Raw genomic sequence first — 15,119 nt, forward strand, 5'->3', positions numbered from 1 at the left:
AGACAAGTATCACTGACCTCGTGTGCAGCGAAGCTAATGGAGAAGATGGCGTGCACAAAACTCACTTGGTATGTCGAGCAGGGTCGAAAACTACCATCGTGCATGACTGAGTTTCGGCAGCGTCTAAGCGCTCAAGACAATGTGCTGGACCTGCTAAGCCACATAGAAAATTACAGTGCGGATGGCCTGTCGACACTTGCTGTTTTTATGGATGTTTCTAAGGCTTACGACTACGTGTCTCAAAGAGCCATGATCAGCCAGTTACAAGTTATAGGCGTGACGGGTCATCTCTTGCACTTCATACATACGTTCCTTAATGATCGACGCATCAGAGTTCGTCTTGGCGACACTTTGAGCGATGAAATACGTATATTTCGCGGTGTGCCACAGGGGAGTGTTTTTTCTCCCTTATTATTTAACATTGCCATGAGTAGCCTCCCAAGAGTACTAAACCATCGAACACCAGTGAAGATATCTATATATGCCGATGATATCTGCATATGGGTCTCCGGCTACCAGCATCGCCGCCTAGCACGAATGGCCCAGGGAGCAGTAAAAGCCATTCAAGGCCACTTGGCAACGATTGGATTGTCACTATCAGCAGAGAAATCATCATTCGTTCTATTTCCTGGAGTGAAAAGAAAATCTACACGCCTGGCGCTGAATTTGGACGGATACCAGATTTGACAAGCCACCAAAGTCCGATTTCTGGGCGTTACCTTAGACCACAGGCTACTCTGGCGCCGCGGTGTTGACCACGTTGTGGCGTCATCGTCACCCAGGCTACATGTGCTCAAGCGAGTCGCTGGCATACGCTGGGGCAACCACCCGACGTCGATGCTACGGCTACATACAGCGTTGGTTACCAGTCGAATCCTGTGTCAGCTACCTCTGATGTCACCCTCAGGTAGCCAATACGAGCGCTTAGAAGCCATCCACAGAAAAGGTACCGACTTCGTCTTGTTGTCCCTCAGCCAGCGTCAAACAAGAAAGTACTCTACGAAGCTGAGTCACGCCCTCTACGACTTCAGGTTGCCCAGGCTCTGATGATCCAGCTTCTACGATTGAGTGAGTCTACGCCCGGTAGAGCCCTCTTACGACGTATAGGTAACAGGCCGCGGTCACATTTTTATGCAGCATTGAACACGCTTCGCGTATTAGGATTGCGCTGCTCGAGACAGAGGGAAAGGATAGAACCACCCTGGACATTCGAGGACATCACATGCAACTTAAGTGTACCACGATTGCAATCAAAGAGCTGCATTCCATCTGCAGAAGCCAAGTCATTAGTCCTGGAACACCTGAACACGACTTACCCAAATCACCTACAAGTATGCACAGATGGCTCTGTCAAGACAGACGAAGACCGCTGCGCAGCTGCATTCTATATTCCCTCTCGAAGATATACGTGGTCTAGCCGTCTGGACTGTATAGTCTCGTCTACAGTTGTGGAAGGCGTAGCAATAGCTTCTGCGCTGCGCAAATTAAAGGCTTTTCCTCCGCAGAATGTGGTTGTCCTTACGGACTCAAAGGCCGCATTAAAACAAGTATACCGTGGTTTACCATCCCTCAAGTTCCCACGCAAATCACTAGCCATCGTGAAAGAACTCAACAACAAAGGCTTCACAGTAAAGTTTCAGTGGATTCCCTCCCACATTGGTATCTCAGGAAACGAAAAAGCTGATGCGCTTGCATACGCAGCGCTCTATCATCCTCCCAAAATCAAGGCTCCAAAGAGTAATGAAGTGCAAAAATCTTACATTCGAAATCACTTTGCGTCGCTTTGGGTTCCACCGCATATGCCCTACGTAACCAAGAGACTGCACCGAGAGGAAGCCTCACTTCTATATTGAATAAGGACAGGATTTGCTAATACACCGGCCTGGTTATTTAAAACGGGGCGAATCGATTCTCCGAACTGTACGACATGCAACGAGACAGGAGACATTGAGCACTTCTTGTGGTCCTGCCAGCAATTCTAAGATGAAAGAGACACTCTCCTCAAGAATTTGCAAAACAAGGACCTTCCGCATGCGCGCCTGCAACACCTTATATTTCCCGAGGCATCAGTTATAGCCCGCAAAGAAACTTCACGTCTCCTCATCGAATTCTTAAGAGAGACTGGTTTGATGGACATATGGTGAATCCCTTCAGCGGTATTGTGCGAGACGCTCGGGCGGAGCTATTGCCGACCTTGTTCGCCAGGCTAAACCCACCTGTTGCTACAATTCACCACCACCACCACCACCACCACCACAAGTTCACAGCTGGCCAGTCACTGAAGTGTCGTCTTCTTCAGCCCAAAATTCCTCTTTCTCAACGTTGTGCAGAGCAGTGTATCATACTTCCGCCCGGCGTGGTAGCATCGTCCCGGGGCTCCTTACACAGGAGAGGACTGGTAGCGTTTCAGGCTGCTGACATGAACAACGTCATGTGAAGTCTCGGTGTAGATGTGACCGGAGAGATATCGCAGGTTACAAAGGTCACTTAGCGGAGGACGCGGTAAGGACCTGAGTAGCGCGACGTTAGTTTTTCTGAGCGGCCGACGCAGCGTATCGGAGACCACAGAAGGACAATATCACCGGGAGTATGGCCGGCGTGAAGCCGACGACTGTCAAAAATTCTCTTCTGTGTTTTGAGCTACATGACGTGCGTCTTCATCTCAGGCAATGATGTCGTGGACATACTCAGACAGGGCCTCTTAAAGGGTAGGGAGTATTGTATCGAAAGGTAATACAGAATAGTGACCGCACAACAAATAAAACAGCGAGTAACATGCATTGTCGTGGTGGGATGAATTGTACGCGAACGTGACAAAATGGGGAGAAGTATCCGAGTCACTATGGTCATGAGAAACATACATAGAGAGAAAGTGTGTTATTGTGCGGTTAATCCGCTCAGTAAAACGTTTCTTCTGCGGATGGTACGCAGTATTAAGTTTGTGTTTGGTGGAACAGGAGCGGAGCAAGTTTTCCACAATTTTAGAGAGGAAGGAGCGACCTGGTCGGTAATAAGTTGACGAGAAGCGCCATGGTGAAGAAATCTTTGCAACAAGAAGTCGGCTACGTCTGAGGTACAGGAGGTGGAAGGGCACGGGTGATCGCCAACCGAGCTGTTTAATCTGAAGAACGGCGATCCACTTGTTGCCACAGTGAGATGAGGAAAAGGTCCCAGTAGGTCTACACCAACATGATAGAACGATTCGGCAAGAAAGTCAAAAGGTTGGAATCGACCAGCAGGGCACACAGACGGCTTCTTCCGGCACTGAAATAACTCACAATAATTGACCTAGCGGCGGACAGATTGACATAGACTGGACAAAGAGCCCTCGCCAGACAGGGTCGTACGTACAATATTCCCCGAGCTGACCAGAAATTGGTACATCGTGTAACCGCGACAGAGCAGTGATACGAAGACGCCGGGGAATGGCAAGCAGCACCTCAGGGGGCGGTAGGGTGCATACTACGCCGATATAAAGTGCCGTCCTGGGGTAGCAACATGCGAGGGTGGGAGGGCGGTCGCTTGGCCCATAGGTGAATTAGTTCAGATACCACGTATGTCTGGAGCTCAGCACTCTTCAGTAGCGAAGTCCGCGAGAGCAGATAGCGAAAAATGCAGGCCCAGGAGCAACGTTCGCAGGAACATTAGTAGAGTCGACTGGATAGCGGGACAAGTGCGCATCTTGGTGTAAATTGCTGCACTAATGGGCAACTGCGTGCGAGTATTCCTATAGGCGCAGCGCCCAGTGACCTAGGTGACCGGTAGGGTCTTTGAGGCACGAAAGTCAGCCAAGCGCATGGTGGTCCGTGGTGACTAAATGGCCTGCCATACAGACAAGGACGAAATACGGACAAGGACGCTTCGGCCTCCGCGGCCCCAACCCACGGGCCGCCCGGCTTTTAGCTTTGATCCCCCCGCTACCGCTTGGGTGCCCCGGAGATCCTGCGGCGCCTGCTTTAATATAACCTCAGGCGCTCTCCTGAGGCCGCCGTTTGCCGGTTACATGTTCCCTCATCGAGCAGTGCTTGTGAAAAATGCAATCTAACGTCGCGACTAAAAAAGCGACCCACGACTTATACAACACCAGTCAGAACCTTGCCCCTTCAGACCCAGCGATCACCAAATGGGGCGTCCGTGCTCACTGCCTCACCGCGCGGGCAGCCAGCGGCGCAGCGTAAACAAACTAGACCGCACTCCGCAATGCCGGCATGCCTAGGAGAGAAATGCATACAACACGCGTTAAGAAACCTCCTCCGTGGTGCCTAGGCAGACTTACATATTCAAGGAGCAAAGGCCCCTAGATTTTCTCTCTCGCACTTGCTCTTACTCGCGCCTGCGCAGAAACGTCGAGCGCAGTGAAAAGCGCCACACCCCGCTGTACCTACTAGCAATTGTAAAAACGCTACCGGAACCTCACGGGCATTGACGGCGTCAACTAGGCCTAGTTAATTGTTTACTACATAAATCCCCTAAATTTTGTTGCAAGGGAGCCAAAGATTGAAAATTGCTAGTTTCGGAGCATTTGCTTGTCTAAATCGACCATAATCCGTAAATATTGACACGTGTACTTATCTTTATCGGGCGACTACCTTTCGCCGCCTAACAAATGTTATCGCACAGCGCGGGACGCGCCTGCATGTGTCCGAAGTTTCTGGAAAGTTATCGATGCTTCTATCCGCTTTCTGTTGTCGCCGAACCTTACGTTATCTGATTTCATCGCCTGACGCGAATGGTGTAGAACTTTGTGGAAGGCACGCAGGTCCCAACGATTAGTCTGGAACATTCTACGATTGATGTATAAAAGCCGACGCGCTTGACCCGTTGATCAAATTTTCGACGATCGCCGAGCGTGTTCGCCGCTATCGTTGTGCTATAAGTGTAGCCTGTTTTGTGGGCACAGGCTCGCCCAATAAAAGCTAGTTTTGTCGTTCACAGTATTGCTACTGTGTTATTCAATGTCACCACCACGTGACATCTGGTGGAGGTGCTTTACGTTCATGTACCGGACGCCCCCGACAAGCCGTAATTCAAGCCCGGACCGCAAAGACAACACAAGCGCCGTCACGGAACATCGAGCAAGCCGCCGTCTTTAACAGCTGCCCCCGGAGCACGGACTTTTGCCAGAGACCAAGAAGATTGTGACCCGCCGTGGTTGCTCAGTGGCTGTGGTGTTGGGCTGCTGAGCACGAGGTCGCGGGATCGAATCCCGGCCACGGCGGCCGCATCTCGATGGCGGCGAAATGCGAAAACACCCGTGTGCTTAGATTTAGGTGCACGTTAAAGAACCCCAGGTGGTCAAAATTTCCGGAGTCCTCCACTACGGCGTGCCTCATAATCAGAAAGTGGTTTTGGCACGTAAAAACCCAAATATTATTATTATTATTAAGAAGATTGTGTCCAAGGCAACTCCAATGGCAGCCCCAGCGTCCCCCATCGTGCTGCAGCAGCCCAGGGAACCACCGACGTTCCGCGGTTCCACATTTGAGGACCCGGAAAGCTGGCTGGAAACGTATGAGAGGGTCGGTACGTTTAACAGCTGGGCAAACGAGGACAAGCTGCGACATGTTTATTTCGCATTGGAGGACGCCGCCAGGACGTGGTTCGAGAATCGAGAAGCCACTTTGACGACCTGGGACCTGTTCCGAAGCGGCTTTCTGCAAACCTTTACAAGCGTCATGTGAAAAGAGCGAGCCCAAGCTCTACTAGAAACCAGAGCGCAGCTGCCGAATGAGACGATCACGATCTTCACGGAGGAGATAGCCCTTCTTTTCCGGCACACCGATCCGGAAATGTCGGAGGAGAAAAAATTCCGCTTCCTGATGCGGGGCGTCAAGCAAGAACTTTTTGTCGGACTTATTGGTAACCCACCGAAGACTGTAGCTGAGTTTTCTGCAGAGGCATCGACGATCGAGAAAGCTCTAGAGATGCGCACCCGGCAATATAACCGCCAGGGGCTCGCGCCACAGTGCGTCATCCAAGGACTGGATTCCGAAGACCTTGAAGAGACCATTAGGGACATTGTGCGCGAAGAACTACGCAAGGTGCTGCCTTCGTCGCAGCCTCAAGTGGCTGCGACGTCATCGCCTACATCGTGAAAGATGAGGTTCAGCGATCGCTTGGGGTTCCTGAGGTGCAGCCTCAATTGCTGCAGCCCTGGCCAGAATCGATGACCTACGCAGCCGTCGCACGCCGTCAAGGCCCCCCTCCGCGACCGCATCAAGGCCCCGTAAAAAGCAGCAATTCCGTCGTCCGCCGCCGCCGCCACCAGCAGGCCCACCCGTCGCCCAGTGCACCTACGCGATGAAGACGGATATTTGGCGAGCCCCCGACCACATCCCTCTCTGCTATCACTGCGGAGAAGCCGGCCATGTGTACCGCCGCTGCCCATACCGCGACTTGGGACAGAGAGGGTTCGCCGTCAACACACGCGTCCACAGCTTGGGGAGCACCCAGGTGACATCGCCGATCACCTAGCCGCCACTCAGTGGAACTCTCGACGACCGTCCCGTTCGCGTCACCAGGCTGCTACCTGTCGCCGCAGCGCCGTGCATACACTGGCCCAGCCCAGGACTGGTCTGCGAGGCCATATCCGGAAAACTAAAAGCAGCAATCGATGGAGGTGTGGTTGCTGTTCGTCGAGCTGACGAAGATCCTCCGCTGCCGACGAAGACGCCGAAGAAACTACCTCGACAACATAACGACACGCCGCCGTCCCGACGAAGTATGGAAGCAAAGAATACGACGACGAAAGACGACCTGACGACGTCCCATAAGCCACAGGTCAACGCGACACAGCCGTGATCCGACGCCAAGACCTAACTGTAACGCAAGACAAAGTACCACCGACCTCGACGTGCTTCTCGACGGCCATGCAGCCACCGCCTTAGTAGACACAGGGTCCCATTACTCCGTCATGAGTCGACACATCGCCGCCCAGTTGAAGAAAGTTAAGACCGCATGGGAAGGCCCTCAAATTCGGACCGCTGGAGGACACCTCATCACGCCGACTGGAATCTGCACGGCAAGAATAAGCATTCATGACCGGACTTACCCTGCCGCCTTCGTTATCTTCCAACAGTGTTCACGAGACGTCATTCTCGGTATGGACTTCTTGAACCAACACGGTGCAATCATCGACCTGAAGTCGAAGTCAATAACGCTGTCCGAAGATAAAGGGATACCGCCGGAGAGTCCTCGTAGTGTGCTCAAAGTGTGCTCGTTGTGTGCGCCTTAAGTGTGCTCAAAGATCAAGTGAGCATCTCGCCTCGCTCCAACATTGTTATTTCGGTCGGCACCGAAACACCCGCTGACGTAGAAGGCGTCATCCAAGGCGACCAACGTTAACTGCTCGACCGCGAAATTTGCGTCAGAAGAGGGATTGCTCGACTGCACGGAGGAAACACGAAAGTGTTGCTGACAAACTTCAGCCAGGAGTTCAAGCACATCAACAAGGGCACGACGATCGCATACATCGAGGAAATTCTGGAAACCAGCAATGCGTTTGTCCCCTCGGATTCTGCCGCATCTACCCCGATGACCGTAGTTGCCGAACCAGACTTCGACATTAGTTCAAGTTTCCTTACGATTAAGCAACAACAGCTCAGAAGTCTACTTCGACGATAGAAAGAGTGGTTTTCGACGTCATCAAGGATTCGAAAAACATCAGTCGCAAAGCATCGCATAATAACCGAAGAGTGTGCTCGACCACTCCGCCAGAGCCCTTCTCGAGATTCTAGGAGAGAACGTGAGGCTATAAGGCACCAAGCCGACGAAATGCTGCGCGACGACATCATCCAGCTGTCAAAAAGCTCGTGGGCATCTCCTGTAGTCTTGGGGGGAAAAAAAGGACGGAACCCTACGTTTCTGCGTCGATTATCGTCGTCTGAACAAGATCACGAAAAAGGATGTATACCCACTCCCACGGATAGACGACGCCTTGGATCGGCTCTGCAACGCTAAATACTTCTCGTCGATGTACCTCAAGTCTGGCTATTGGCAAATAGAAGTCGACGAAAGAGATCGCGAGAAGACCGCCTTCATCACCCCAGACGTCACCCCAGTTCAAGGTTATGCCATTTGGACTGTGCTCGAAGCCTGCAACGTTCCAGCGCGTGATGGACACGGTTTTAGCAGGATTGTAGCGGCAGACCTGTCTCGTTTACTTGGATGACGTCGTTGTCTTCGCCGGAAATTTCGACGATCATCTTAGGTGGCTTGCAACAGTACTAGAGGTCATCAGGTCATCAGGCCTTACTCTGAAGCCGGAAAAGTTCCGCTTCGCTTACGGCGAGCTTCTGTTTCTAGGCCACGTCATCAGCAAGTCTGGAGTCCGCCCCAACCCGCAGAAGACAGCTGCCATCGCAATGTTCCCGCAGCCCATCGACAAGAAGGCAGTGCGTAGATTCCTTGGCATGTGTGCGTACTACAGGCGCTTTGTCAAGGGCTTTTCACGCATCGCGGAGCCGCTAACGCATCTAACCAAATGTGATGTCGAGTTCAAGTGGGAAACGCCGCATGCCGATGTATTTCAAGAACTCAAACGACGCAAGCAGTAGCCTCCGCTAGTTCCACACTTTGACGAGAACGCCGATACTGAAATCCACACTGACGCCAGTAGCTTAGGCCTCGGTGCCGTCCAAGTCCAGAGGAAAGACGGACTTGAACGGGTGATATCTTATGCTAGCCGGTCGCTGTCAAAAGCGGAAGGCAACTATTCTACGACCGAAAAGAAATGCCTCGCCATCATTTGGGCTACAGCAATATTCCGCCCTTACCTCCATGGCAGGCCATTCAAAGTCGTCAGCGACCAGCACGCGTTGTGTTGGCTAGCTAACTTATAGGACCCTTCAGGACGGCTGACACGGTGGAGCCTCAGACTACAAGAATACGACATCACTGTAACCTACAAGTCCGTACGAAAACACTCAGATGCCGATTGCCTATCACGCGCCCCCGTTGACCCGCCGCCGCAAGATGACGAGGATGCCGACGCCTTCCTTGCAATAATAGGCGCGGAAGACTTCGCCGAACAGCAACGAGGAGACCCGGAGCTTAAAACCCTAGTCGAGTATTTCGAAGGGCACACCGACATTGTCCCTAGGGCATTTAAATGTGGATTGTTTTCGTACACGCTGCAAAACAACCTACACGTGAAGAAGAACTTCTCACCAGTCGGCGCCAACTACCTTCTTGTTGTTCCGTCGGCGCTGCGTCCACAAGTACTGCACTACGTACATGACGATCCGACCAGTGGGCACCTCGGTTTCTCCCGGACGCTGTCGAGGATACAAGAAGGGTATTACTGGCCGCACCTAACCGCCGATGTCGCCCGTTACGTCAAGACATGCCGAGACTGTCAGCGACGCAAGACACCACTGACAAGGCCAGCGGGATTACTACAGCCGATCAAGCCTCCTTACCGTCCTTTTCAGCAGATGGGGATGGACTTGTTGGGACCGTTTACGACATCAACTTCCGGAAATTAAGCAGAAGACACACGGTGCGATTCGGCGTCCGATCCGACGTGCGGCGCCGCATACTCCGGCATGCGGCTTACCACGATTCGGGGCACACGGTGCGTACATCCGAAAGATTGAGCGGCGCGTAAGCTCCGCCCAGATACAGCCCCCCAGTTGACTTCATAGCCACGTCGAGAAATGCAATACAAAACTCTGCACAACACTGCTTCGCTTTACGCGAACATTGTGAATAAAATTATGCCCCTACGAGTGACAGAACACTTCACGACGGCGCGTTTTCCACTGAAGACTCCGCTAACAGCCAGCGCTAGGGCCGGTAGGCCTAGCTAGGCAGACGCCGTGGCCGACGGCGCTTGCTATCCACTCCGAATTCGTCGAAGATCGCTTATGTTTGCCAAAACAATTAACACTGTACAATTAGGTCGCCTGTAATTAAATACAATTGGTTTACTCGACGCAATCGTTTCGAAGGGCAAACGTGCAAGCGAAGCGAGCAGCCTCGCTCGATGCACGTTTCGGTCGGTGTGTGCTGTCTGCCCGCGAAATGCCCTCGCGTCGCAGCTCCCGATCTCGCTAGTAGCTTAGTGCTAGTATACTAGGCGCTGCGTTGCATAACAGGCCCGCGTTCGAGATAATTTTACTGAACTGGTAACTATTTCGTCTCGGAAACAAACTGCAGCAGGCAAGGAAAAATAAACCGGCCAGCCAGCGCCGCCTCCGTGGAGGGAACGTCAGAACACGTCACATGCCAGCCGCGCTGTCATTGGCTGCAGCCAGACGACGGTGCGGTTGTAGGACGCGTCGGACGATGAAAATCTGTCCGGTTTGTCGCACGCCGAACGTCCGATCCGGCGCTTCGGCAGGGCAAAACACCTCGATTCCGGCTGCCGTTCCGGCGCGTCGGACGCCGGATCGGACACCGAATCGGACCGTCTGTCTCCCGCTTAGGTGGATCGTCGTGGCGACGGACTACCTCACCCGCTTCGCTGAAACTAAAGCTGTACCGAAAGGCAGCCCGGCCAAGTGGCGAAATTTTTCGTTGAGAACATCCTGCTGCGACATGGTGCTCCAGAAGTCCTCATCACCGACAGAGTAACGGCTTTTACAGCAGAGCTCACGCAAGCCATTCTGCAATACAGCCAGACAAGTCACAGGAGGACAACTGCCTACCATCCGCACACGAATGATCTCACGGAGCGCCTGAACAAGACCCTCGCCGACATGCTAGCAATGTACGTCGACGTCAAGCACAAAGCGTGGGATGCGGTCCCGCCGTACGTAACATTCGCTTACAACACGGCGGTGCAAGAAACAACACAGATCACACCATTCAAGTTGGTTTACGGCATGAACCTGACGACGACGCTCGACGCCATGCTGCCGCACGTCACTGACGAGGAGCCTCTTGACGTCGCTACCTATCTCCAGCGCGCCGAAGAAGCCCGACAGCTCGCCCGCCTGCGGATCAAGTACCAGCAGTGGACCGACAGCCGACACTACAACCTCCGACGACGCTTCCTCGAGTACTATCCCGGCGACCGTGTTTGGGTATGGACCCCGATACGCCGACGAGGACTCAGTGAGAAACTACTGCGATGCTATTTCGGACCCTACAATGTCATCCGACGTATAGGCGCACTGGACTATGAGGTCGTGCCAGACGGCATTTCGCATTCACAGCGGCGCCGCGCACGATCTGAAGTGGTCCACGTGGTGCGCCTTAAACCCTTCTACGCACGCTGATGAACTTCCTTATTTTGTTGTTTTCCTTGCTACGAGCGCTTTTCTTTATACTTTCGTTTGCAGCATCGGGTCGATGCTTTTTAAGAGGGGGGTATTAACACGTGTACTTATCTTCATTGGGTGACCACGTTTCGCCGCCTAACAAATGTTATCGCACAGCACGGGGCGCGCCTGCATAAAAGCATCTCTGTGTGTTAGATTGACTTCAACAGCGAAATCGGCGTTGGCTCCGAGCTAAAGATTTCACTCGACGCACAGGACGAGTCATTTTTAGATATTCGCGCATTTCAGTATTCGTTGTGATAGTGTAGTTGCGATGCGGCATGCCATAGCACCTACGTTGTGCGTCTTAGTGGTACGTTTTAATATATGTATGATTCAAACTGCCGAGGATGTTGCCTCGTCAGTAAGCCCTGCGTGTTGCCCAAAATGCGTGTTGATCGAGGCTTTCTCTGACGCAGCGTCGAGGAGAGCGACGACGCCGGCCAAGAAAGAGGAGACGTTTGGCGGAAGCCAGCGTCGCAGCGGCACGCGCAAGTCCGGGGGTCGTCAGGCGAGCGAGACAACGAGGCCGACGCGGTTCCGAAGTCGGCCTACGATCACCACCACTACAACGGCTCGCACGACCACGACGCTGAGGACGACGACGACTCACGCTCCGCCGTCAACGCGACGAAAGCCGACCGTGGCGCCCGAGTACCAGACGCTGTACGATGAGGAGGATAGCAAGGCCGAAGACGAAGAAGAAAGTGAAGAAGAGGAGGACAGCGGCTCCACCGAGGCGCCCGACGAGGAAGACACGGTCCCGCCGGGTCTCCAAGTGCCGCGCAAGAGCTCGGCACCCAAGTCTAACAGCTACGACCCGCAACAGCCCCAGTATGATGAGGCCGTGCCGCAGCTGGTGAACTCGGACGGGAAGATCCTCGGCTCGGACAGCGGTCGGCCGGACAAATTCGTCCCCCGGGTGGACAAGCAGCCCAAGCAGCCAGATTCTCTAAGCGTGTTCGTGAAGCCACTTTACCGGAACACGGGTGATCAGAAGGACAAGGAGTCGGACCAGGTGTTCAAGAGGGACCAGACGGCCATACTGGCGGCGCCTAGCCCTCATCTCGACGACGACGTCGTCATTCCGTCCGTGTACGGCGGCAACAGTGCGCGCGCGCCATCTCTGGGCTCTTCGGACGTGGGAAGCCGGAAGGATGTGGTCTTGGTCACGTACCCCCGGGACCATAACCGCTACCAATACTCTAGCGGGGGAAGCTACAGCGACGACGAGAACGAGTTCCGAGCTTTCCTGCAAGACCAGCAGCGGCAGCAGCTCCCGGCAGCGCAGCCGGACGTGCAGCGTGTGCTGAGCGACTCGAGCGTGCGACCGTCAAGCCGCGGGCGGAACAGGGACGCCCGCTTCTACCCGAGGACGCATCAGGTGCCGCAGCAGACGCTCTTGGCACAGATCCCGCCCCCTGCGCTGGTGACGGCGCAGAGGGCGCAGACGGTGACGCAGACGTACGAGAGCCCGTCCACGCAGAGGGCAACGCAGGCACCCACCCGGGTGCCCACGTACCCGTCCTACCAAGACTACGACCACAACTACCAGCTACAGTCCGAGTACGCGTACCCGGATGATGAGGAGCCGTACCCGACCACCACCACGCCTCGGCCCACGAGGCGCGTAAAATATCGAACGACTACCCCTACTACCACCACAACCACCACAACCACGACAACTCCAAGGTGAGGTCCTTCTGTTTGCATTTGAATATTATTAAGCGCCAGACAGTACGTTAAAACAAACGGGAGCGGGCGCTTTTTAATCTTTAGAAGCGCTCAGAGGTCGGGAAAGGGCCGAACTTTTAGGAAAATTTAAGAACAGTGATTTGGCACAGAATACAGTTTTCTCCGGTGAACACCGACAAATGAAAAAGTTTGCCTTTTGTAAACCTCTTGGAATAATGGTGTGCGTTATTATCCTTCTTCTGTCCATATGTAAAATATGTATATCTTGTGCGGATCGAGGAGCAATTCGCCGGCGCCATTGCGCGGGCCCATTCACCTGTTCTGCCATCGCTGCGTCTCACCCCCTTCCTACTCGCCACCGGTTGTCAGCGGTATTGTGCCACTCGCGACAGTTTGTGGTGAGGGTGGGCTGTTGACGTCACCGCATGGCTGCCGAAGGCAAGGAACGTGCCTCTTCTCTCTTTGGACTACACGGGGTACGTACTTGCGTGTCTTTGCGTGCTTCGCTCGTATGACCCATGTGGCCTGAGCTCGCGCGCAGCGGCGCGCTAGATGGGACGGCTAAGCTGGAATCCGCGGTGGTCGGTACTCCTCTGAAACCCGAAGAACCATACTGCAGCACGGGTCTCGCAGGAGTACCGACCACCGCTGCAGTTTAGCGAGCCGTCGCGCCGCTGCGCGCCAGCTCAGGCCGCAAGGGGCTCACGAGCAAAGCACGCATGGACGGACAGGAATGAGTGGACAGAAACCATTTATTACATCCAGCGGCCCCCGACAGCACATACGCCAGGTCCGGGGTCGGCGGGGAACCAAAGGAGTCCCGCACCAAGGCCGAAAATTTGTGTTTTCGGGCGCCTATAGCACGTCGCTGCAAGAGCACAGCCTCCAGTCTGGCACACGCCGCTAGTAAAAATACCGACGGCTATGCTACATGCTCTCGCGATAACCAATGGACCAGCTCGCGAGTGCCCGGGCAATAACTTCCGGCTTAGGCCTCCGATAAGTGCGGCTCGGCGTGGTACGACCTTGCTCGCGCACTAGGCACCCGTTCTTCGGCTTAGCGTCCGGACTGGATCAACACAAAGTACGCACTGCCCGCACGGGCAAAGACACCGTGCGCGAGCTCGACTCTGGTCACAGAAGTGTCGACGGATGGGAGGAAGCATGTACAGTCTCGGCCACTGCTAGCAGGAACACGGGAACAGTGGCATGAGAGCCCCACCACGGGTGCCTGATGAAGTCTTGCGGCGCATGCGCAATCAAAGCGACTGGCGAAAAGCCCGCCGAATTGTGTGCTATGGTGAGTCGTCTGCCAAGACTTAATGAAGCGTAGTTGGTGGCGTTCCGCGAAGGGCTGCCATGAACTCCCGTGTTCCCGTTAGCAGTGGCCGCGCCTGTACGCACCCGGTGCAGTCCAAACAGTGGAGAGAGACGCTCCCTGCCGCGGCAGCCGAAAACGGCCGCGCCGTGATGACATCGGCACGCGCTCACCGCAAACCATCCCGAGTAGCGCGCCACCGCTGACAACCGCCATCATCTGGGAAGGGGGTGAGGCGTAGGGATGGGGCACAACGCGTGAATGCACCCGCGCAATGAAGCCGGCCGAATTGCTCCTGAGTCCCCATAAATTAAAAGGGGTATTTGGGATTTTTACTGATGGGGCGTTGTTTGTTCGACAATAGATAGCGGGCGAACTATATCTCTCATGGCCGCTGCCCGAGAAAAGAACTAATATACCTTTGCAACATAGATGCCTCGATAAGGCCTTTTTAATGCGATTAGCATCTCACTTACTTTAGCCTATCTATCTATCTATCTATCTAGCTATCTAGCTATCTAGCTATCTATCTAGCTATCTAGCTATCTATCTATCTATCTATCTATCTATTTAGCTATCTATCTAGCTTTCTAGGTAGCTATCTAGCTATCTAGCTTTCTAGGTAGCTATCTATCTATCTAGCTTTCTATCTAGCTTTCTATCTAGCTTTCTATCTAGCTTTCTATCTAGCTTTCTATCTATCTATCTAGCTTTCTATCTAGCTTTCTATCTAGCTTTCTAGCTTTCTATCTAGCTTTCTATCTATCTAGCTTTCTATCTATCTAGCTTTCTATCTATCTAGCTTTCTATCTAGCTTTCTATCTAGCTTTCTATCTATCTAG

General features: G+C 53.6%; 1 protein-coding gene across 1 annotated transcript in view; it reads left to right on the plus strand.

Annotated features, from left to right (window-relative positions):
• Cda5 (Chitin deacetylase-like 5) overlaps nt 1-15,119 on the plus strand; it is a 345,833-nt gene that overhangs the window by 221,705 nt on the left and 109,009 nt on the right. Inside the window, exon 3 of the mRNA XM_075698287.1 lies at nt 11,684-12,956. Within this exon, the coding sequence (XP_075554402.1) occupies nt 11,684-12,956 (1,273 nt within the window). The remainder of the gene's footprint in view (nt 1-11,683; nt 12,957-15,119) is intronic.

Source organism: Dermacentor variabilis, chromosome 7 (genome assembly GCF_050947875.1).
Source record: "Dermacentor variabilis isolate Ectoservices chromosome 7, ASM5094787v1, whole genome shotgun sequence".
NCBI lineage: Eukaryota > Metazoa > Arthropoda > Arachnida > Ixodida > Ixodidae > Dermacentor > Dermacentor variabilis.